Below are 26,441 nucleotides of genomic sequence, written 5' to 3'. Positions count from 1 at the left end.
GAATAGTTCTCATCTCAGTTGATAGGGTATGTCTTTACCAGTGATCTTGCTTCTGGGGAAATGAGGTTTGGATTCTTCCAAGAGATCCACTCACGTTTTGAAACAGCAGAAATCAGTCCAAGCATTTTTCTTATTTTCCCTTTCTCTTCTTGCTTTTGTTTTTTTGACAGCCCTGCTTGCTTTCATTTGGAACTTACTCTTAGGTTCTGATGCTTGTTATTTGGAACTTACTCTTAGGTTCTGATGCTTGTTATTGACTGACTAGTTTTGATGAGTCTCTTAACTCACAACCAGATTTCTAGTGTTGACTTATTCCTGGTACCACATGAACTCTATTCATTCTAGGCTTTGGTAACCTATCTCTGCTTCTCAGAATATGACTCTGGGCTGCCCACTTCTGATGTTGGGGCTGCTACCTAGAACTAGCCATACTTACCGCCTAGGAAGAACTGGGACAGAACTGAGGATAGGAGTTTATGGAGAATCCACCTTGGTGCCTCCCTTGTACCTAACACTGGTTTTTGTATAGCTAGCTCTTTAATAAAAATGTATGAATGGAAGAAATTTAAAAAATAAAGCAGTATGGCAGCATCTCACGATGTGACAAAAGTATTTACTCAATTAATAATGGATGCACTTCTTCTTTAGATGAGATGCCATGGTAGATGCTGGATTCAAAGGTGAAAATATATGGTCTCTTCAAGGAATTTGCACTCTCCTGGAAGTTGAGAGTTATAAGGAAAGTCTGAGTGGTAAATTTGGACAGAGATGACAGAGAACTTACTACATTGTGGACCTTAGTCCCAGGTCCAGTTCCAAACAATCTTGAATTTGTTAAGGAGAGTTACCGTTTCTGCATTGGAAACGTTTTCGCTGCTAGCTGTGGAATAATGGCCTCTGGAGGAAGCTGGGTGAAGGATGTGGCAAGGGATAAACATTAAACCCATTTGAATCATAAGCAGATTTCCTGGGGCTGCCCATTTCCACCCCCTTGTTAAATTTTTCTGGGATTCTGGTTAGAAAAGGAGATTTTTCACATGGGGTTTAAAAAATTATGACACAGCCCCCTGGAAAGAATCTTTTTTTTTTTTTTTTTTTTAAATTTTTTTATTGGCATGCCTTTTAAAATAATGCAAGCTGCTGTGATAGGCAACTGCAGTTCTCAAGTTTTTTGGAAATGAGAACCCAGTCTTACCAGGAAGGCTGAGCTTTTAAATAATGTCAGTTGATGGTGTGATCAGCATTTTTTGATTATGAAGCAACCTCTTAAAAAAAATTAGAACAACCAAAGCGATCTTCCTCTATATAAACTGTAAATTATCTTTCACAGCACCTCATTGGACTGGTGGCTTTGAGGGCTACATTAAGTAGGTTATCCTCTCATCTAACCAGCACTAGTATCTCTTGGGCTGCTGTGAGTGACACACGCCGAGTGGGGTGAAGGGAAATGCTGGCGAATTGCATTTTGAGGTGTGGGTTGCTGTCAGTCACTCTGTCTCTTGCTATTGCCAAGCACAGGCAATCTTCCTTCACCAAAACTTGTTACCCAAGGGGAACACTGTCCCAAGCTGTTGATGCTCTCTATATCAAAGCAGCATGGCTCAAAGCAACGATTCCAGTAAGTATTAGGCTCTGCTTAAAATGATGACCACAAGGACATTTGCAATCTTGGATACAACTTATTTCTCTTCGTTTTATTGTAGGAAGACCGCATAAAAAATATACGACTATTAAAAAAGAAAACAAAAAAGCAATTTATGGTAAGTCAGAAAGTCTTTTTTACATTTCCACTTATTTGATGTTTATTTCCCCCTGCATTTAAATTTTTTTCAGAGAGTAATTAAGTAATGATCAGGGGGACATTAAAAAAGATTCGTAATTTACCATACGCAATTTCTCGAATCTTATTTTTAGAAAAACTGCCGATTTCAAGAACAGCTTCTGTCCTTCTTCATGGAAGATGTTTTTGGTCAATTGCAATTCCAAGGTTGCAAGAAAATACGCTTTGTGGAGGACTTTCATAGCCTTAGGCAGAAGCTGAGCCACTGTGTAAGTATACACAACAAATACTGTGCATTTGATCCTAGAAACCTATTTAGAAGTCAGCATGTAAGAATCTGTCTACACACCAAAGGGTGAGTAGAACGAGCTTTGTAATTGTTGGCTTGTAGTCCAAATGGAGAGGTCATCACCAGGGAAATAGCATCAAATAACTGTACATTACTCAGTATGCTGCTATTTATTAGTTCTTAAAGAATGGCTGATAAAACACTGAAGAGAGCTAAAGTAACATGAAATGGTTTTCAAACAAATACTTTAAAATCATTCTCTCATTATGTGATTCCCAAGTAATTCATTCATCCATTTAATATTTCTTGAGTACCAACTTTGTGCCAAACACTATTCTAAGTCTCTCTTTTCCTCCCTCCCTTCCTTCCTTCCCTCCTTCCCTCCTTCCTTCTTCCTTCCTCTCTCCCTCCCTTCCCCTCCCCTTTGTCTTCCTCCCCCCTCCCTCCCTCCCTCTCTGTTTCCTTCTTTCCTTCCTTTTCTTTCTCTCTCTCTCCTTCCTTCTTTCCCATAATAAAGAGAACTTTCTGATGCCCTTTTTATTATCTTCTTTAAAAAATAGTTGTGCCCCCTTTAAGGTATAATCTCAGTAAAAACTTAAAAAGGGATAGATACACCTTCTTTGGTACCTAAATTATTCGATGCCTCAGTATGGTCACTGTCATAGCAAGCAGTGGAGAATTAAATAAGAAGGTAAACGTGATCACATTTCTATGAAAACTTCCACAGCAATAAAGACCAGTGCAGAAAACAAAACAAAACAAAAACACTGAGCCAGAATCTATGTAATGTTAGTTGAGTTGCCTCTGTGGGGAATATTGAAGCTTTTCTGTGCCCTTAGTTGGGGTCCAAGTATGGTTTCTCCAGCCTCCTGCAGTTGTAGCTTGCAGATGGTACAAAGGTGGGGTGGGGAGCCTTATTGCAATCCTTGGGAAGCCAGTTGGAAAGGAGCTCTCTGTCCTGGGCATCATGGTCACTGAGACTTAAACACTGGGCCATTAGAGGGGGGTGTTTATTTTTTAAGAGTTCAGATGTCTTTTTCTTGTGGTCAACTAAAGTGCTCAGTAACCCAAATTTCAGCCCAGAGTACATGAGGCATTTTAGGAGCGTGAGTTGATCAGCTAGGTTAAAAAACAAGCAAACGAACAAAAAGCAACAAATTTAAGTTCTCTATTTCTTTGGCTAGTTTGTGTTTGTTATATCCTTACTCAGGTTTGGATTGCATGGTTTTTCATAAACTCTCATATTTTATTAAAATTACAACAATGACAAAAAAATTACAAACTGATACCTCTTTGCAAAACAGGAAGAATTCTCTGGGCCAGTTCCCTTGCCTGAAATTTTGTTCTGTGCTTAACTTGTAAGATTACCTTATGAAGAAAGTACATATGTAACTATACATAGTCTCTTAAATTTAAATTGCATTGTCAAATCCTTGCCTGATACAGTACAGAGTGTCTGGTTCCCCAGAACCCCTAAATCCACCTCAGGTTTTCACTACTTAGCTGGTTTTGTTGGCCCAAATAGCTAGAGAACACATAGCGACAGTTATAACCTAAAACGAACAATACTGCAGACGAAAAGCTTAGGAAACCTAGATATGTCCAGGAGCTCTGGTTTTTCTTGGTTTGTTTCCGGGGAAATTTTTCCTAAAGGGGTTGGGACAGTGTGGCGTCGCTCTGGTTGTGTGTTGCTGCTTACCAAAGGGTCTGGCTCCCTCCTGTGGCCAAATACGAACACATCATCTCATCAATCTCGCCAGGCTACACGTAACTCCGCGCTTGCTTTCTTCCCTCCTCCCACCTCAAGCCCATCAGGGTCAGCATCAGTTAATTCGTTTTACAAGCTGTGAAGTTTATGCCCTGGGGTAAAGCAAGCTCCCCTGTGAAACATAAAGCGGCAGGATTGGCCTGAGCATTAGAAAGGCTCTGCAGACATTGATTTAGGGAAAAAGGTAACTGGCCTGGAGTCTCATCTTTCAGCCAAACATAATTTTATATTTCTGGCAACAGAAGCTGGTATCTGTCTGTTTAATACAAATTAACTGAGCATCTACTGGATGAAGTTCTGAATTAGTGGTTGGGAGAGGGTTTAGCAGACAGAAGTTATAAAACATGAAGTAAACAACATTAATTTATGATATTTTCTTAATAAAAATGGACACTAAATGTAATCAGTGTATAAATGGTCAACCTATTGAAACTAATTATACTTGCTGTATTTCCCCTGCAGTCCGTACTATTGAGGTTGTTGTGGGGAAAATAAGTAAAACAAAGCTCAGGGGATTCAGAGCAGTAGTGGTCAAGTCACAAGTGGTCAAGTCCCTTCTTGAAAGGGGGGCCTGTGAGAGGGGGCCTTCGGTTCTGCAGGCTCCGAGCTTTAGAAAGCTTTCTGCAGAACCTTGACATGTTTTAAAACTGATCCAAGGCTTCTTCCACGATCAGGAGACAAGAGGAAATGGCCCGTTCTGTTTCCTGGACGTGGTACTCTGGGATAATGCTTAGGTTCGTATGATGCTACAGGCTCAATAGGATTTTGAGGGGTTGATTGAGCAGTGAAAGATGCGTTGGTAGTGCTGCTCCAGAGTTAAATGCTGTCTGTGTTCTGAACAGCTGATTTACACAGAATTTTAGCACACAGCCTACTTGCTTAATGTGTGCACTTAATATTTGAAATTATGCCAACGATAAAACATTGGTTTGTGTTCTTCTGAAAGTTCCCCCTACCCACCAAACCTTGGAAATAATATTAAAAAAGCAAAACATATGATATCAGTTGCTTTAAATCATTTGAAGAATCCAATAATTATGTATTTTGTATCTTAATACATTAAAGGTAATAGTAAGGATTACTACAGCTCTTTATACATTGTTAGCTTGTGCATGCGATTTTTAAATGCTCTTATCTGCGTACATGTTTTATTTCTGTTGACAATTTTTAATGGATACCAGAGTTATTAAAAGGTGCACACTCTGCTAAAGTTGCAAGGACATTTTAATTTGTGATGATAACTTTTTTTCAGATAATGATATTTTACCAAATAGGATATGACTCTTGTTGGATTTGTTGATTACATGCTGAATTAGGTGAAAATTTTCACATATCAAGAGCAAAGTACTAAATTATTCCTTTAAAAATTACAGTAGCCTTCCCTGGTAGGGTTAATAGGAGTATTTGGGTTGGGGAAATATTGCAATTCCAATGATGGAATACTTATGTACTATATTACCAAATCTCATTACCTTGGAATATAACCTGGATTATATTTGAGTTATCCTTGGCGGGTGTTGTTTTGTATCACCAGAAAGAAAAACTTAAAGATGAACTCTGGTATAACCCGGAACTAGATACTGGATCACATGTCAGCTAGAGATGATCAATGTCTATTTCACTTGCAGTTCATTGACATGGAACTTTATGATTACTCGCTACGGATAACAGTACAACTCTTTTGACATTCATATCACCAGCCCACTATTGAACATTTCTAGGTTTTAGATAATTCAAAATTCAGATATAAAAATGAAATGCTCATGGTGAGCAACTGGTCCTATCCACCTCCTTTCCATTTATTCTTTTTTATTCCTGTTCATAGGCAACATTGTGTCACTCATTACCATTTGATAAAGGTAATGAAATAAATAATTGCCACATTCTGAGGGTATGGGTTTGCACTTGATGGATACTCATCAAATGGCTGAGACAACGTGCTTTCCTTCCTTTTCCTTCCTTCATTCCTTTCTTTTTCCTCCCACCTCATTCCTCCTTTCCTTTAATATACTTAAAAAAACAGTCCATGTGCCTGCTCCAGAACAATTGCCAAATGATGAATTTGTCAATGACCAAGTTGTTGAATTAGTATTTTCTTTTATTTATTTAGTTTTAGTTGACTGGCTTTGTTTTGTCTTCATAAGAAAGAAGCTTTCGTGTTAAGGACTGTTGTGTTTATCTCTGTTCCTAATTCCTACTTTTGGAAATAAAGATCAAGTAGCAGGGAGAGGGGAGACTTGAGGACATAAGAATCGTAAGATCGGAATGTTTTTGAGCATGCAGAATTCTTATGACTACATTTAACATTAATATATTTGTAATACAGGGGAGAATATATAAGAATTTGGCCGAGTATGGTAGCTTACGCCTATAATCCCAGCACTTTGGGAGGCCGAGATGGGTGGATCACCTGAGGTCAGGAGTTCGAGACCAACCTGACCAACATGGCAAAACCCCATCTCAACAAAAAACACAAAAATTAGCCGGGCGCAGTTGCGCATGCCTGCAGTCCCAGCTACTCGGGAGGCTGAGACGGGAGAGTCTCTTGAACCCAGGAGGTGGAGGTTGCACTGAGCCAAGATTGTACCACTGCACTACAACCTGGATGACAGAGCAAGACTCTGTCTTAAAAAACAAACAAACAAACAAAATTCTCCATAGTCCAGAACACATTTGAATGTATGTACCAATTTTGGTGTTAGAGGGAGGCTAACTGCTAACTGTAAGAAGTACTCCCCCAATTTTGTTGGATTTATATTTTAAAACTTTATTTCTCACCTACTTAAAAGTCTGGGTTTTTTAGATGGTGACACATTTCTCCACATTATGAATCAAGGTCCAGACTCGTTCCACATTGCAGCCTGTGTCATCTCCTAAGCCTTCTGCATTCGGTCAGTGGAAGAGGGATGAGACTAGTAAGAAGACTTGTCAGCTTCTTAGAGGTCTTGTTCCTCAAATCACACATTCATTCTGCTCACATTCCATTGCAAGAACTCATCACATAGCCACAAGTAACTGCAAGGAATCATGGGAAATGTAGTTTAGCTTATGGTTTGGGAGAAGAGGAAATAAATTTTGGCCTACAGCTAGCAGTCCTGCCATAAATATTTAAGAATTCTTTAATAATATATTATTTATGACCAGGGCCACTCTTAGCTTATAGAGTACCTTTGCACAAAGGAGAAAAAGGGATATAGCCTTGCAGGAGCAAGGTACAGTGAATACAGCACTCTTAAGCAGGGTATTCATGTGCAAGGCATGCCTTGCGCAATGGTACAGGATGACCCTGCTTATAACTTGTCAACGAATGATTTCTTCTTATAAATATATTCTTCTCATGAATAAGAAGAGAATTCAGACAGAGGAAAACTGAACTTACCCTATAATGGTATTATAGAGACAAAATAAAAATGGAAATAACTAAAACTAATGGGTTAAAAGAAACAAGTACATTTTGTAAACTGGTTGGGTAGCGTATTAGTCAGGGTTCTCTAGAAGGACAGAACTAATGGGGTAGATATATATATAAAGGGAGTTTATTAGGGAGTATTGACTCACACGATCACAAGGTGGGGTCTCACAACTGGACGTCTGCAAGCTGAGGAGCAAGGAAGCCAGTTCAAGTACCAAAGCTGAAGAACCTGGAGTCTGATGTTCGAGGGCAGAAAGCATCCAGCATGGGAGAAAGATGCAGGCTGGAAGGCTAACCCAGTCTAGTCTTTTCACATCCTTCTGCCTGCTTTTATTTTGGCCGCTCTGGCAGCTGATTAGAGGGTGCCCACCCAGATTAAGAGTGAGTCTGCCTTTCCCAGTCCACTGACTCAAATGTTAATCTCCTTTGGCAACACCCTCACAGACACACCCAGAAACAATACTTTGCATCGATTCAATCCAATCAAGTTGACACTCAATATTAACCATCACAGGTAGTGAATTGACTTTTGGCAAACTGTTTTACAGCAGTTTGGCCTAATTCTATATTTGATGGCCACTGTGCTAGGTGCTGGGGTAAAAAAGGCAAGTGTGATTTGGTCCAGGCTCTCCAAACTCTTTTTGGATGGGAGAAGTAAAGAAAAAATTCAATGAATCATAAAATGCAAAATGTATGAGTGCTTACAGTTTTCTGTCGGAAGAAGTCACTGTGGAAGCCGAAAGGAAGAAGTAGTTAATTCTATCTGCTGCAGGGATAGGGGTACATGTGGGGTGAAACTCGAAAGAGTGTTATTAAAGGAGCTTAATTTCCAGGGGAATGGCATAGGAAGAAGCCTGATTAAAGGTTTGGTGGTATAAAACAACATGCCATATTCAGGAAGCTGTAAGTAATTCAGTATGGATGTAAAGGGGCTTGTGGACCATTAAGAGAAGGTAGGTTGGTCAGATTTTAGCCAGGGGATATTAGTAGGGTCAGGTAAAGGAGGGTCTGGTGAGACTGGCTAAGGAGTTTGGATTTTATCCTGAGGATAATGGAAAGCCCTTAAAAGGCATGGCATGATCAAATACACAATGTTTTAGAAAGAACTCTGGTGATTGTATAGGGATGTAGGTAGAGGTGACGCTCAAGACAGAGGAAACCGTGAGATGAGACTTGCAATAATGTGCTGAAGTGGTGGCACACCAATGTCATAGGCAAGAGTGAGGAGAGCCTGAGGGAGAGAGGAAAGCCCAAGATGAGTCCAAGATTTCTACCTGGGGGCTGGCTGTGTGCGTGCTGGTGCCATTCACTGAGAACACAGTAGAAAGCTTGCAGGAGGGTTAATAGACCTGCTAAAAGTTTGAGGAGTCCCATGCAAAAGTGTAATTACAACAGTAGCATGTAGCTCTTTGTATATATTTTGTGTATGTTTAAAGTGTATTGATGTATCTATAGATATATTGAGGTATAATTGACATATATATATATATATATATATATATTTTTTTTTTTTTTTTTTTTTTTGAGACAGAGTCTCACTCTGTCACCCAGGCTGGTGTGCAGTGGCACCACCTTGGCTCACTGTGACCTCCACCTCCCGGGTTCAAACAGTTCTTGTGCCTCAGCCTTCCGAGTAGCTGGGACTATAGGCGGGTACCACCACACCTGGTTAATTTTTGTATTTTCAGTAGAGATGGGGTTTTACTATGTTGGCGAGGTTGGTCTTGAACTCCTGACCTCAAGTGATACATCTGCCTTGGTCTCTCAAAGTGCTGGGATTACAGGCGTGAGCCACTATGTCCAGTCTTCTAATTGATGTACAATTAACTGAGCATATTTAAAGTGTAAAATTTGAAGGCTTTAACATATGTATACACTTGTGAAACCACCACCACAACTAAGATAATAAACATATCCTATCACTTTAATGTAAATTGTATTATTATATGTGCTATACTCTTTTTTTTTTCTTTGATCTGGCTTCTTTCACCTAGCTAGTCACCCATAATTATTTTGAGATTCATTGGTATTTTTGCAAGTATCCATCATGTGTTTCTGTTTAGTTGTCAAGTAGCCTCCCATTGTAACGATACGCCACAATTTCTTTATTCACCTATTGATGGGCATTTGCTTCCTCCTCTCCCAGCTGCTATGAATATTCATGCATAAGTCTCTGGAGAAATATTTTCATTTCTCTTGGATAAATACCTAGGAGTGGAAAGTTCTGATTATAGATTAGGTATATGTTTAACTTTGTAAGAAACTGCCAACTGTTTCCCACAGTGGTTTTTATCATTCTATGTTTCTAGCAGTAACGTATGAGAGTTCAAAGTGCCCATTTTTTTTTTTTTTTTGCTCTCACTTGATAAGATCAGTGTTTAAAATGTTAGCCAGTCTAGTTGAAGAGCAGTGTTATGGCACTGTGTTTTCAATCTGCATTTCCACAATAATTAATGATGTTGAGCATCTTTTGATTATTTACTACACAATAGCTTCTTTGATAAAATGCCTGTTCAAATAGTGTGCCCTCCTTTTTAAAATTGGATTGATTCGTTTCTTATTATAGAGTTTTGAGTATGTGAGTGTGTTTTACAATATATTCTTGATACAAGTCCTTTATCAGAGATATAATTGGTAAATATTTTATCAGATATCTATGACACCTTCTCATTATCTTAGTGTCTTTTGAAGAGATTTTACATTTTATGAAGTACCGTATAATAGTTTTTTCTTTAATGGACCATATTTTGGTGCCATATTGAAGAAATCTTTGTTTAACACAAAGGTCATGAAGAAATTTTACTTGTTTTTATTCGGAAGTTTCCTAATTTTAAATATCACATTTAGGTCACTGCCTTTTTAACACATCTATTGACAGGATTGTGTTTTTTGGATAATTGAAACTATGAATTACATTGATTTTCAAAGTTCAACCAACCTTGCCTTTCTGGGATGCACTCTACTTGGCAATAATGTATTATTTCTTTCATATATCACTAGATGTAATTTGCTAAAACTTTGTTTAAAAACTTTGCATCTATGTACGTGAGATGTTAGTCTACAGTTTTCTTGTAATATCTATGTCACTTTGATACCAGCATAATCCTGGCCTCATAGAGTGGAAAAGTGTTCACCTTTTCAATTTTCGGAAAGTGTCAGTATAGACATTTTTTTTTTTTCTTAAATGTTTGGCAAGATTTAGCAGTGAAGCCATTTTTGCTTAGAGTTTTCTTTGTGGGAAGATTTTAAACTACATACTCTATTTTTTAGTAGATGCAAGGTTATTTATTCAGATTATCTATTTCTTCCTGAATGAACCTGGGTAGTTTCTGTCTTTCAATAATTTTGTTCATCTCATCAAATTTGCAAAATTTATAGCCAGATAATTTTTCATGATATTTCCTTAATATGCTTTTAATATCTGCATAGTATAGGATGATATCACTTCCCTTATTCCTGATATTGGTAATTTTTGTCTTTATTTTTTCTTTCTCATGGGTCTGGCTAAAAATTTATCAACTTTATTGATTTCTCAAAGAACCAGTTTTTAGTTTCATTGATTTTTCTTTATTACTTTTCTGTTTTTTATTTCCGTGATTTTTATTCTGAACATTATTATTCATTTTCTTCTATTAAATTTATATTTAGTCTGCTCTTTCTAGTTTCTTAAGATAGAAATTTGGGTCGTTAACTTGAAATTTTTTTTTCTTTAGGTGGAAGCTGAGATTATTAATTTGTGATTTTCTAACTTTTTATTATAGGAGTTCAGACCTATAAATTTCCCTCTAAGTACTTCTTTAGTTACATTTCACAATCCTTGCTATGTTGTGCTTTCATGTTTATTTGCTTTAAATTACTTGCTAATTTCCCTTTTGATTTTTTCTTTTATATATGGGTTACTTCGAAGAGTGTTACTTAGTTTCTATATGTGGGAATTTTTCTAGATACTTTTCTAATTTTGATTTCTAATTTTATATTATTTTGGCCAGAGACCATACTTTGTATGACTTGAATCCCTTTATATTTGCTGATCCATGTTTCATAACCCAGAATTTGGTCTATTTTGGTAAATATTCTATGTATATTTGAAAAGAATATGTACTCTGCCGTTGTTGGGCTGAGTATTTTATACATTTCTATTAGATTTAGTTGTGACAGCTTTTTACTTTTTCTCTCTCTTTATTAACTTTTTTCTACTTATTTTATCAATTATTGGTATCTCCGGCATTAATTGTGAACTTCTGTTTCTTCTTGAAGTTCTATCAGATTTTACTTCTTGTATTTTGAAGTTCTGTTATTAGGTACACAAATGTTTATGATTGTTATATTCTCTTGATGAAATGACACATTTATCATTATAAAATTACCCTTATTGTCCCCAATAATATTCTTTGTCCTGAAACCCACTTCTTTTTTGATGCTGATAGAATCACTCCAGTTTTCTTTTGATTAATGTTAGTGTGCTATGTCTTTTTCCATCCTTTTACTCATAACATATTTGTGCTTTTTATTTTTCTCATTATTACTTGTTTTAAGCAATTTGATTATGATGTGAATTGGTGCAGTTTTCTTCATGTTTCTTGTGCTTGGAGTTGATTGGAAATCTTGTGTTTGTGAGTATATTGTTTTCATCAAATTTGAAATTGTTCAGCTATTATTTATTCAAAATTTTTTTTCTGTATCTCCTTCTGTCTCTTCTCCTCTTGGAATGCTAATTACACATATATTAGCCCATTTGTAGTTGTGCCACAACTCACTGATTCTGTGGGTTGTTTTTTCCCAGTGTTTTTCTGTGTTTCATTGTGAATAGTTTCTATTGCTACATCTTCAAGATCACTAATCATTTCTTTTGTAGTGCCTATCTGTTAGTCCCATTCAGAATATTTTTCACCTCATACTTTGTAGTTTTTATCTCTAGAAGTTTGAATTGAGTTTTTTTAGTATTTTCCATTGCTCTATTTAACATGATCAGTCTTTAACTTCTAGAACATATGGAATAGAGTTATAGCAACTTTTAAAATATCCTTATCGATTAATTGTAACATTTGTGTCCACTCTGGGTTGGTTTCAGTTGACTGATTTGTCCTCCATTATGGGTCATATTTTACAGCATCTTTGCATGGCTGGTAATTTTGATAAAATGTCAAATATTATGAATTTTACGCTGTTGGATCCTAGACATTTTTATATTCCTGTACATATTCTTGAGTTTTCTTCTGGGACACAGCTAAATTACTTGCAAACAGTTTTATCTTTTCAGATCTTGTTTTTTAAACTTTGTTAGGCAGGACCAAAGTACTGTTTAGTCTAGTGCTAATTTTGCCCCTCATTGAAGCAACACATTTCTGTAAACTCTACCGTATTTCCTATGATTTTGCTTTCTTTTTTTTCTTTTCCTTCTCTTCTTCCTCCTTGTTGAAATTTATTTGTTCAGGACATTCGGCTGTTTGTCTTACAGAGTTTCTCATAGTCTGTATTTTCTGACTGCATTTTCATAGTGTCATTTAATATATTCTCCTCTTTACTTACCATAAATTAACAATTATACAGAGAGACTTGATCAGATTTAGCTTGATGGTTTAGCTAGAACACTTTATAGGGAGCATTGTCTACTTTCATTGGGGCACATGATATATTATCTTTATTTTTATGATGATAACAGCCACCAACAATTATTGTCTAGATCCGTCAATTCATAAGACACTACAAAATAGTAATTTTAAATTCTATTTTATCTTCTTTACTCATAAGCTGGGATAATTCAATAAATAGAATCTACTCCTATTTGGATGTTCGGAGGAACTTGCCACATAAGAAAGCCAGCGTAAATACTTAATTATCTTTCTTTATTTACTAGTTTTCAATCTAAGGGGTTGGTTTTCTGATTTTCTCCCATAATGACCAATGAATTATTAATTTTGTTGTCATTTTCTCTGTTTCATTATTAACTCATGAACTGAAATTATTTCTTATTTTTGTGAAACTTAATCTGATTTCTCTAAGGTGCCTGCCTTTTGGGCTTCCTTGCAAGTCTGTTTTCTTGAGCCACTCTTAAGATAAAACACCATGGCAAATTATCATGATAGACTCCAAGGACTGGAATTCCCAGTACCACTGTATTTTGACATCCTCTCATTGTTTCTGATAACATTCTAAGCATTTTGCAGCACCTAATAAAATATATTTTCCAATTAGTTTGATTTGGGTAATTCAGATGGTATAATTGTTTAAAAAATAAGTTATGTGTAATGTAAACTTCTTTATGTTTATACTCTTTTCTAGTCATAATATTTGGAAAATTGTATATGTAAGAAGACATTTTAGAGAGTCTTATAGAACTCAAATACTCTCAGACTTGAAAGAGAATTTAGCAGTCACCTCGTTGGATTCATAAAATAATTTACCTAATTGCTAGTGATCAAAATGGAAATGAAAATAATTTCTGTTAGTTTTTAAGATTTCATCATCTACTTTAATTAACATTTTGAGAGCCTGAACAGTAATTGGTATTTAGAGAGACACATTTCTTCATGTTGGTTGCATGTCATTAATTTTAAAGTCTGGCAAGAATTGGGAAACAGAATATTGTGTTTTCATTTTTTGTAGGCTGTTTAATAAGTAACTTGTATCATCAATTGCAACTAGCTTATCAACATATAAAATATTACCAATTATTCATCATTCATTCAATTTTAAATTTTACAATTTAAAATTGTAAAAATTGCAGTTAGTTGAACTGATAAAACAAGAGTGAGACCAATCCTGTCTTATTCTTTCATCAACTGCAAAGTCTAAAACCTATGTCTTCAATAATAGTAGCCTCATCTTAAGGTTATTGGGAGAATTAAGTACCTAGCATGTAGTAGTTCTGCAAAATTGTTAGTGCTTCCCTTATTGCTTTTCATGCAGAGAACATTAATTTTTGTCCAATTACATTTTCTCAACAATTTACAAAGGAGTGGTTCTCTTAAGTAATCAAATACATTTTAGTGCTTAATATTAGCATTATATTGTATAATTTGTATAATTTATAGTAGTAGCTTATTTATTTATTTTCTGAGACGGAGTCTTGCTCTGTTATCAGGTCTGGAGAGCAGTGGCGCGATCTCGGCTCACTGCAACCTCCACCTCCTGGGTTCAAGCGATTCTGCCTCAGCCTCCTGCGTAGTTGGGACTGCAGGTGTAGGTCACCACGCCTGGCTAATTTTTTGTATTTTAGTAGAGATGGAGTTTCACCATGTTGGCCAGGATGGTCTCGATCTTCTGACCTTGTGATCTGTCCACCTTGGCCTCCCAAAGTGCTGGGATTACAGGCGTGAGCCACCATGCCTGGTCAGTAGTAGTTTAATTTAAAGATAAATAGTCTGGGCATGGTGACTCATGCCTGTAATCCCAGCACTTTGGGAGGCCGAGGTGGGCAGATCACTTGAGGCCAGAAGTTTGAGGCCAGCTTGGCCAATATACTGAAACCCTGTCTCTACTAAAAATAAAAATAAAAATAAAAAAATTACCTAGATGTGGTGGTATATGCCTATAATCCCAGCTACTCAGGAGACTGAGGCATAAGAATTGCTTGAACCCAGGAGGCTGAGATTGCAGTGCGTCAAGATTGTACCACTGCTCTCCAGCCTCAGCAACAGAGAGAGATTCTGTCTCAAAAAAAAAAAAAAAAAAAAAAAAAAAAGATAAATTATGAGTAATTGGTTTTAATTTTGGTAAAGGTGTTTTCTAATTATGTTATTGAATTGTTTTGCTGACAGATTCATTTCTTGGTTAATGATACATAATTTCTCGGTCAAAATTGTGAGGCATGAAAAATGACACAGAAAAAGCAAGCTGGCTTCACTGTCCCTTCTTCTGCCTCCTGAAAACCAAAACCAAATACACAGCACTGTGATTATCATCAACAATATCCCAGAACGGTAATATATGAGGATAAGACAGTTCCTGAGGCCTCAGAGAAGTGAAAACATTTTGGGCAGATAGTAACAGAATTGGAATTTTACATCCACCATGCCCTTCCCCCCATTTGCCGGGCACCAAGCATAGGGAAAATTTTCTCCCAACTCACTATTACTACATTGGAAAACCTGGGATTGAGGTGGACAGTCAGCTTCCCCAACATCTTGAGTTCCTTGGTAGAATACCCACACCTGCCTCAACACAAAGCCAAAATGTGTGTGTGTTGGGGATGTAGTTAAAGTGTAGCTTTTAAAAGTTTTTCCTTTGTTTGTTTCTAATCCCTTTTTATTTTGATCAAAGATAAGTTGTCCTCTGTTTGAAATAACTTGTTATATTTATAAGAGGGTTTTTGTAAGCCTCCTGGTAACCACAAAGCAAAAACTATAATAAATGCACTAAAAATTAAAAGCAACGAAATAAAACATACTGCCAAAGAAAATAACCACAGAAGAAGAAAGAAGAGAGGAGTTAAAAACAAAACAAAACAACAACAACAACCAGAAAACAAGTAACAAAAAGTAGTAAGTTTTTACCTATCATTGATAACATTGAATGTAAGTGGACTAAATTTTCTTATTAAATGACAGAGTGGCTGAATGGATAAAGAAACAAGACCAAACAATATACTGCCTACAGGAAACTTGCTTCACCTATAAAGGTTCACACAGACTAAAAATTAAGGAGCGGATAAAAGATATTCCAAGCAAATAGAAACCAAAAAAGAGCAGGACTAGCTATCCTTTTAGCAGATAGACTACAAGCCAAAGTCTCTAAAAAGAGGCAAAGAAAGTCACTATATAGTGATAAAGAGGTCAATTCAGCTAGAGGATATAACAATTATAAATATCTATGCATGCAACCTAAGAGCACCCCAGTATATAAAGCAAGCATTAATAGATCTAAAAGGAGAGCTAGACTGCAATACAATAATAGCAGAGGACTTCAACACTCCACGCTCAGTAATGGACAGATCATTTAGGCAGAAAATGAATTAAGAAACATTGAAGTTAAACTACACATTAGACCAAATGGGCCTATGTGACATTCACAGGATAATTCACCCAACTGCTACAGAATACACATGCTTTTCATCAGCACATGGAACATTATCTAGAAAGACCATATTTTAGGCTGTCAAACAAGTGTCAGCACATTCAAAAAGTCATAATTATATCAAGCATATTTTCTGACCACAGTGGAATAAAACTAGAAATAAACAACAGGAGGAATCTTGGAAACTACAAAAACACATGGAAATTAAACAATATGCTCCTGAACAATCAATGGGTTAGTAAATAAATTAAGATGGAAATTTAAAAATGTCTTAAAATAAATAAAAGTGGAAACACAATATACCAAAGTCTATGGGATATAGCAAAAGCAGTCCTAAGAGGGAAGTTTATAGCAGTAAATGCTTACCTCAAAAAAGTAGAAAGACTTCGAATAAACAACCTAATAATGTATCTCAAGGAACTGGGAAAGTAAGAACAAACCAAATTTAGTAGAAGGAAATAACTAATAAATGTCAGAGCTGAAACAAATGAAATTGAGCCTACAAAAACAATAGGAAAGTGCAATAAAATAAAAAGTTGGTTTTTTTTGAAAAGATAAACAGCGGACACTTAGCTAAGAAAAGGAGAGAAAACACAAAATAAAATCAGAGATGAAAAAAGAGACATAACAACTGATGCCACAGAAATACAAATAACTATTACAGAATATTAGAGCAATTATATGTAAACAAATTGGAAAACCTAGAAGAAATGGATAAATTACCAGACACATGCAACCTGTCAAGATTAAACCATGAAGAAAGAAAACCTGAACAAACCAATAATGAGTAACAAGATTGAAGCTGTAACAAAAGTCTTCTATTAAAGAAAAGCCCAGGGCCAAATGGATTCAGTGTTGAGTTCTACCAAACATTTAATTCCAATTCTACTCAAACCCTTAAAATATTTAAGAGAAGAGCATATTTCCAAACTCATTCTGTGAGGCCAGTTGTACCTTGATATAAATCAGATAAGGACACAACAAAAAAGAGAAAACTACAGGCCAATGTTTCTAATGAAAACAAACACACAAATCCTCACAAAAATATTAGGAAACCAAATTCAACAACACATTTAAAAGATCATCAACCAGGTCAGGTGGGATGCATCCCAGGGATGCAAGGATGGCTCAACATGTGCAAATCAATAAATGATACATGGAGAGAACCAAGAACAAAACCATATGATCATTTCAATAGATATTGAAAAAGCATTCAATTACATTTACATCCCTTTATGATAAAAACCCTTAACAGACTAGATATAGAAGGCACATACCTCAAAACAATAAAGGCCATATGTAATGAGCTAACATCATACTGAATGGAGAAAAATTGAAAGCCTTTCCTCTATGATCTGGAACAGGACAAGTTTGACCACTTTCACCACTTTTATTCAACATAACACTGGAAGTCCTAGCCACAACAAATAGTCAGGAGAAGGAAATAAAAGGCATTCAATTTGAAAAGGAACCTTTTTCATAGATGACGTGATCTTATATTCAAAATATCCTAAAGACTACACCAAAACTGTTAGAACTGATAAAAAAAATTCAGTAAAGTTGCAGGATACAAAATCAAGTTACAAAAATCAATAGCATTTATGCATGCAAACAGTGAACAATATAAAAAAATAAAAAAGCAAACCCATTTACATTAGCTACAAAAATATAAGATACCTAGGAATAAATTTAACCAAGGAAGTGAAGGATCTCTATAAGAAAAACTATAAAACACTGATGAAATTGTGTATAAAACAATGAAATTGAAGAGGACACACACACAAAACATGGATATTCCATGCTCCTTCACTGAAAGAAAAATACTGTTAAAATATCAATACTACCCAAAACTATCTACAGATTAAATGCAATTTCTATCAAGATACTCCTAGCATTCTTCACAGAAATAGAAAAACATGCTAAAATTTACATGGAACCACAAAACCACAAAAGACTCCCCCCCAAAGCCAAAGAAATACTGAGCAAAAAGAACAAAGCTCGAAGCATCACACTACCTGACTTCAAAGCATACTGCAAAGCTATAGTAAGCAGAAGAGCATGGTACTGACATTAAAAACAAAAAACAGACCAATAGAAAAGAATAGTGAACCCAGAAATAAATCCATACATTTATAGCCAACTCATATTTTGACAAAGATGCCAAGAATATACATTGGGGGAAAGAACAGTCTCTTCAATAAATGATGCTGGGAAAACTGGATAACCATATGCAGAAAAATCAAACTAGACTCCTGTCTCTCACAATATAGAAAAATCAAATCAAAATGGATTGGAACCCAATATAAGACCTAACACTATGAAACTATTGGAAGAAAACTTGGGGAAACACTTCATGTTGGTCCGGGCAGAGATTTTTTTTGAGTTAAGTCATCAAAAGCACAGACAACCAAAGAAAAAAATAGACAAATGGGATTATGTGAAGCTAAAAATCTTCTGCACAGCAAAGGAGACAATTGACAAAGTGAGAAGGCAACCTACAGAATGGGAAAGAATATTTGCAACTATCCATCTGACAAGGGACTAATCAGAATATATGAGGAACTCAGAGAACTCAATAGCAAAAAGGAAATAATCTGATTTAAAAATGGGAAAAAGATCTGAATAGACATACAAATGACCAACTGGCGTATCAAAATACTCAATATCACTAATCAGAGAAATGCAAATCAAAACCACAATGAGATACCATCTCACCCCAGTTAGAATGCCTTTAACTTAAAAGGCAGTAGTGATGCTGGGAAGGAGGTAGAGAAAGGGGAACCCTGGCACACTGTTGGTGGGAATGTAAACTAGTACAGCCACTACGGAAAACAGAATGGAAGCTCCTCAAAAAACTGAAGGTATAACTACCATGTGATCCAGCAATCCCACTACTGGATATATATCCCGAAGAGAGGAAAGCAATTTCTTGAAGAGATAACCTGCACTCAAGTGTTTATTCAGCACTCTCCACAGTAGCCAACATATGGAATCAATCTAAGTGCTCATCAGTGGATGAATGGATAAAGAAAATGTGGTATAATGAAAGAAATGAGATTCCGTCATTTGCAGCAACATGGATGGAACAGAGGTTTTTATGTTAAGTGAAGTAAGCCAGGCATAGAAAGACAACAATTTCCTGTTCTCACCCATTTGTGGGAGCTAATGAAGTGGATCTCATGAAGACAGTGAATAGATTGAGTGTAAGCAGAGCCTGGGAGAGGTAGGGGTGTGGCAAGATGAAGAAAGGTTGATTAATGGGCTCAAAAATACAGTGGGAGGAAGTTACCCTGATTTAATCATAATACATTATATGAATGCATCAGAATGTCACATGTACCCTGAAAATATTTATATCTATTATGTCTCAATAAAAAACTATGGGGTGCAGCTCTATTGCTGAGTTAGGAATTTAATGCACATGCTAAATTGTGTGAAGTAATTCTGATGAATGATAATAACACTGAAAAATGTAAAAGCCTGCACTAATGTTTTTCTACTATGGTATCTATTTGTATTTAAAGTATTAAAAAACTCTTTCTAATTATTTTCTATGGTTGCAACATGAAGAAATGTCTTACACGGGTTTAAGATTATTCTAGGTAAGCTCGCTTATCTACATCAGATGATCTTTGTAGTTACAGAGAATACAGAAATCGGATAATGATGTTTTGTAAACTTTTCTGTTCAATGTCTACTGAGTTGTTGGATATTTGTCTTTTTATTAAAATTAAATGTCTGATTATGCATTTGGTTTCACAGAGAGACACTTGGCTAATAGTTCAGTCATTCTTTTCTCCTTTCATGAAAACATGCTTGTAAATATAATCATGCTTTCTTCAAATTATGCTAATTTTGTTATTTTCTTTCAAAGTTTCCTATAAACCTTTCTGGTGTCAGTAGTTTTGTGTTGGTGTCCTAGTGCTTGTGCTTTTTTTTTTTGTTTGTTTGTTTGCCAAACCGATGTTTGTTTATTTAGTCTGTTTTTAAAACACTACACTGGCATAATTTTCGCAAGTATGGCTTTAAAAGCACTTCAGATAATATTTGTAGGACCCCATGTGAACAACTGTGCAAAAAGTCAGCGAATAAGATTTGCTTAAGAGTCTACAGTAAAACAATAAAATTAAGTTTAGTCTTTAATCTCTTATCTATCACTCTTATCTATCATTTGTATTTTGGAGAAGAAAAACTTTCAAGAAACCAAGGCTGTGGTCAGAGTAGAAACCATCTTAGCCATTAAGGTCAACTAAAAAACAAACAAAAAGCAACAAGAAGGGTGGTTATGATCCAGTCTGAAGTTGTATATTGAGGTCTATAAAAATGAAGGTCTTACGTATGGTTTTCAAAACCCCTCATGGCCTTTGGAACACCAAGCTCTGTGCAAAAGAGTGCAGGCTCACTTACCCTCTGACTGTATATTTATAATATGATAGAGCATAATATAATAAAATCCTTTTTGTCAAAAAAGGATTCACACCAGCAGGTGTGAAAACCTTGCACTTTTCCAGAAACACCTTTTAAAAAATCTCCTATTGAAAATGCGGTTTTCACGTGGGTGTAGGACTGCTAAAAGAAAGGCGTGACTATAGACTCTGACACGATTCAAGAAAAAGTGAAGTCATTATATGACAATTTAAAGCAACAGAAAGATGAAGGATCTACAGCTGTAGAATTTAATGCCCGCAAAGGATGGTTTGAAAATTTAGAAAGACATTTGGCTTAAAAAACTGTCAACATAACAAGAAAAGCAGTTTCTACCAACCAAGAGGCAGCAGACAAGTTCCCAGATGCCATTAAAACAATCACTGGGAAGGAAGGATATCTGCCTGAACAGGTTTTTAATGTTAGATGCAAGTGTCCTATTCTGGAAAACAATGCTACAGTCATTTATCAGTAAAGAAGTGAGCACCAGGATTTTGAGGCAGGAAGGAATAGGCTAACTTTACTGTTTTGTGCAAATGCAGTCAGGTTTATGATCAGGACTGCCCTTATTTATAAAGCCGCTAACCTCTGAGCTTTGAAGGGAAGAGATAAACACCAGCTGCCAGTCTTTCTATTGTACAGCACAAAGGCCCAGACAATGAGAACATTTTTTATGGATTGGTTCCATTGGTGATTTGTCCCTGAGGTCAGGAAGTACCTTGCCAGTAAGCAACTGCCTTTTAAAGTATTTTTTTTGATATTGGGCAATGCTCCTGGCCCCCCAGAACCCCATGAATTCAACACAGAAGGCACTGAAGTAATCTACTTGCCCCCATACACAACATCTCTAATTCAGCCTCTAGATCAAGGGATCATAAGGACCTTTTAGGCTCATTACATGTGGTATTCTACAAAAAGGATTGTCAACATTATGGAAGAGAACACCAATGGAGGGAACATCATCAAAGTTTAGATTACACTACTGAAGATGCTATCATTGCTATAGAAAAAACCACGAAACTCATCAAGCCTGAAACAATTCCTGCTGGAGAAAAGTGTGTTCAGATGTTGTACATAACTTCATAGAATTTACAACAGAACCAATAAAAGAAATCACAAAATAGATTGTGGATATGGCAAAAAGATGGTGGGGTGGGGGCGGGTTGAAGATATCAAGATAAGGAAGGATCTTGGAGAAATTCAAGAGCTAGTAGACACTGCACCATAGGAATTAGCAGAAGATGACTTGATGGAGACGAGTGTTTCTGAACCAGTGCCAGATGATGAGGAAGAAGACATAGAAGAAACAATGACAGAAAACAAACTGGCATAGACAATTGGCAGAACGGTTCCGATTATCTGAGAGTGGTTTTAACCTCTTTTATGGCATGAACTTTCTATGACACAAGGACTGAAACTAAAGCAAATGGTGGAAGAAGGGTTAGTACTGTATAGAAAGATTTTTGGAGAAATGAAAAAAGTCAGACAGAAATTACTATGTATTTCTTTAAAGTTACACCAAGTGTGCCTGCCTCTCCTGCCTCCCCTTCCACTTCCTCCACCTCTTTTACTTCTGCCATCCCTGCGATAGAAAGACCAACCCCTCCTCTTCCTCCTCCTCCTTAGTTTGCTCAACATGAAGATGGCAAGGATGAAGACATTTACGATGGTCCACTTCCACTTAGTGAATAGTAAATATATTTCCTCTTCCTTGTGATTTTCTTAGTTACATTGTCTTTTCTCCAGCTTATTTCATTATAAAAATACAGTATCTACCTATCTATCTATCTATCTATCTATCTATCTATCTATCTATCTATCTACCTATGATCTTTCTCACAAAATATGTGTTAATTGATTAATGTTATCAATAAGGCTTCCGGTCAACTGTAGGCTATTAGTAGTTTAATTTGAGGGGAGTCTAATGTTATATGCAGGTTTTTAACTTCACTGGGGGGGGTCAGTGCACCTAACGTTACCCTGCATTGTTCAACGGTAAATCATTCATTGTCAACTGTAAATCAGTGCTATATGGCAGAGGCATTGCTGTATGCTTAGCCTATAGTAAGTATGTGATAAATATGTTGACTTAATAATAATGAATATTTCCTATGACATGATTATCTCACATTTTTCTTTGAGCTGATTTCTAGTTATTCTAGCCCTACCAATAAATTGCCTCTGGTCTAGATCATGTCAGCTTCTGTTGAGTTTGTCAAATCGTTCAGCCATTCTTATGATAAAACTGCTAACCCTTTTATCACACATTCTAATTTCAGTCACTGCAACTAGACTCAAAAATATAAAGAAAAGGAAATCATTCTTTTAATAAATTCCTCTTTCCAAGCAAAGCAATCTGAATTACCGCAGTAAAATCTGCTATCCTACTGGACCTGTGGACACATTTACAACAGTATAAAGAACATGGGAACTCCGTAGGTCAGATCGTTACTAGGGGTCACTCATAGTAAACAGTGCTCAAGGCACCAGGAAGTATCCCTTCAACCAGAGTGTAGTTATAGTGGCAACCCTGGCACTGTTAGTTTTTTTCTTTTTTAGTTGAACAGTGTTTTCCTCCTTTTTGACTCTCATTACTCTTCCTAGAGTAGCATGTGCCTTTGGTGTGAGTGAGGGACAAAATTTCTCTGGCAGTTCCCATCTGCTGTGGGATGCGTTGCACATCCAAGTTCCCTGGGCAGAACACACAGTTGACAGGAATGCCTTAGTTTTATTTAACTTCTGTAGTGTCCAGAATGTGGTTGGTTCTTTGGTCTCTCACCTTCAGTGTTAAATCTTTAAATCCTAACACATGATTTTAGAAACATGAGGATTTTAGAAACACGAGGAATTACTTTTAAAAAGGATTCTATGCGTTAAATATTAGGATGAAGTTTTACTGAGCGTTCACAGACACACTCATGACAGATTAGAACATTCCACTCACCCCAGAGAAAGAACCCCATGTTGTACAGTTCAGTGCAAATGTAACATGAAATACACCTAGAGAGCATTCTGAAGTCAGGGCTCCTATCACAGTGAGGTCTAACCCTGTGTTCGTGAATCCTGCAAACTGTGCCTTAAGCTAAGCAGTCTGTGTCTGTGTCTGCGGCCCCTCGATCACAGCATTCTGCTGTTCCTAATCATGAAAGCCCCGTTCACAGGAAGAGTCTCTTCCCTCCTACCAGGGTCTGACCTGAAGGTAGCATCCCCATTTGGGCAGAGCCATAAAACCATTGCCAACATTAACACCTCTGAAGAGACCTGTTCGTTGACCAGGTCTTATTCATTTTATGAATATTCAATGTTTTATTCATTTTAACAGATATTATCATTTAGCCATTTTCATTTCAAGCATTTGAACAAAGCGTTGTCTTTATTGATATGACATTCTTTTGTCAGGAGGACATTTAGAGACTAAATGTTATCATTTAGCCACTTCCATTTCATGAGTTTTAACTCTTATCTTTAACTGTTAGATAGTGACACTATTTTGTCACTAGCATAGGACTTCCTGTGGGATGTTAGGTGAGTGACTTAGCTACCTGGGCCTTGGCCTCCCTTCCTGCAAAGTGCAAACAATCGGCCTGTTCAATCTCGTTGGTCTATTCCAGTACTAAAAGTTTTACGAGTAAAAACTAAGTAGATAAATTAGTCATTTTCATGTTTCCTTTCTTTTCTTTTAATAGTCCTATAGAAATTTGTGAGAGAATAGAGTAGGATATTAACTTTCTTCTGTTTGATGCCCAGGTAGATTCCTGTGCTCAGACAGGGTTTGAGAATTCACTTGTACAAAGCGGACTGGTAGTTTCCCCTGGCCAGCCAGGCTACAAGCCAGCTGCTCAAGATACTAGCCTGCTGCTTCTCCTAATTTAGAAACTAATATTAATGTCCTGGGTGCCTTCCCCTTGTAGTCTACACTGAACATTGTTCTGTGCTTTGTACATGACAGGCAGAGTGATTTTTTAAAAGGTAAATGTTTTTTCTTGTCATTCTCACGTCTTTCATGCTTCCCACATTTCTCTTGCTTAATTGCTCCAGCCATCTTGCTTGCTTTCTTTCAGTTTCTGGAAGGCACTGAGCTATCTTGCCTCAGAGGAGTATATTTTCCTCTGCCTGAGTTACTCTCTTGTGTCTCCTCCCCAACTTCCTCTCTCCTTTCCTCAGTTTCTCATATAGCCTGTGCCTTCCCATTTCTGATATCTCAACTTAAACGTTGATATGGTTTGGCTCTGTGTCCCCACCCAAATCTCATCTCAAATTGTGATCCTCACATGTGGAGGGAGGGACCTGATGGGAGACGATTGGATCATGGGGGAAGTTTCCCTTGTGCTGTTTTCATGACAGTAAATGAATTCTCACGAGATCTGATGGTTTAAAAGTGCGGCACTTCCCCCTTTGCTGCTCTCCTGCCGCCATGTAAGATGTACTTTGGTTTCCCTTCACCTTCTGCCGTGATTGTAAGTTTCCTGAGGCCTCCCTAGCCATGCAGAACTGTGAGTCAATTAAACTTCTTTTCTTTATAAATTACCCAGTCTCAGGTAGTTATTTACAGCAGTGTGAAAATGGGCTAATACAAATGTTATTTTTCCAAGGAGCCCTCCTTGACCACCCAATCGAAGGTAGGTGGTTCCTATAAATCCCTATCATAGAGCTTTGAGAGTTGCTAACATAGCTTTAATTGTAATTTGTAAATTTTTATTTTTTGTTTTATTTATCATCTGCTTTCCTATGAAACTTTAAGCTCTGTGAGGGAAAAGATCATGCATTATTTATTTTGCCAGTGCATACCTATTGCTCAGCACATAATACCTGCTCTATGAATATTTGTTGAATGAATGAAACAGTATCATTAATGCCTCTTCAACAATATTATCTGTACTTACTGTTGATTTCTTAGATTTCCTGTGCTTCATCAGCTAGAGAGATGAAATCCATTACCAGGATGAAAAGAATATTTTATAGGGTAAGAATTCTAAATCTTTATATTAAAACACTTTGTTTTTCAAAATATGAAAAATTTCTTCTCTTATATCTGTACTTTATCTGCAGATTGGAAACAAAGGAATCTACAAAGCCATCAGTGAACTGGATATTCTTCTTTCCTGGATTAAAAAATTCTTGGAAAGCAGTCAGTAAACCACAGCCAAGTGCATTGATTTTATAGTTATTTTGAAATACAATGAGAACTGCTAGAAATATGTTTATAACAGTCTGTTTCTTTTAAAAACTTTTTAACATATTACTGACAGCATGTTAGGTGGTTCAGAATAGACAAGAAGGATTTAGTGTAATAAAGTTTTGGAGATAAGTTGTCACTAATTTGCACATTTTCTGTGTTTTCAAATAATGTTTCCATTCTGAACATGTTTTGTTATTCACAAGTACATTGTGTCAACTTAATTTAAAGTATATAACCTGAATTAACTCATGTAATATTTATGTGTGTCGGGGGGTGGGTGATGTGGGAGGTGAAGGGGAGTGACAGATTTCTGGAATGCAATATAATGTTATTGAGACTTAAATAGATGTTATGTATATGAATGTCTATTTAAGGGTTTGAAAATTATTAATTATGCCCAGTGTGAACTTAGTGCTTAACAAATTTTGATTTTAATTAAATAAATTGTGTTTCTCCTGGGTGTCCTTTTCATGACAGCATGCTAGAATTTAATGGGGTGCAAGGGGTAACTACAAGATAACAGCAAATAAGATATACAAAGTAACTAACTGCTTGGAATGATTTACCAGGAAT

The 26,441-nt window shown here is 36.4% G+C and overlaps 1 protein-coding gene across 1 annotated transcript; it reads left to right on the top strand.

Annotated features, from left to right (window-relative positions):
• Positions 1–1,395: 1,395 nt before the first annotated feature.
• IL26 (interleukin 26) lies at positions 1,396–26,321 on the top strand. Its single transcript, XM_050748605.1, has 5 exons — positions 1,396–1,618; positions 1,704–1,760; positions 1,915–2,049; positions 25,587–25,652; positions 25,739–26,321. Exons 1-5 carry the CDS (start codon positions 1,448–1,450, stop codon positions 25,823–25,825), a joined length of 516 nt encoding a protein of 171 aa, XP_050604562.1. The 5' UTR covers positions 1,396–1,447; the 3' UTR covers positions 25,826–26,321.
• The last annotated feature ends 120 nt before the right edge of the window (positions 26,322–26,441 follow it).

Source organism: Macaca thibetana, chromosome 11 (assembly GCF_024542745.1).
Source record: "Macaca thibetana thibetana isolate TM-01 chromosome 11, ASM2454274v1, whole genome shotgun sequence".
NCBI lineage: Eukaryota > Metazoa > Chordata > Mammalia > Primates > Cercopithecidae > Macaca > Macaca thibetana.
This window is presented reverse-complemented; position numbering and strand designations above follow the sequence as displayed.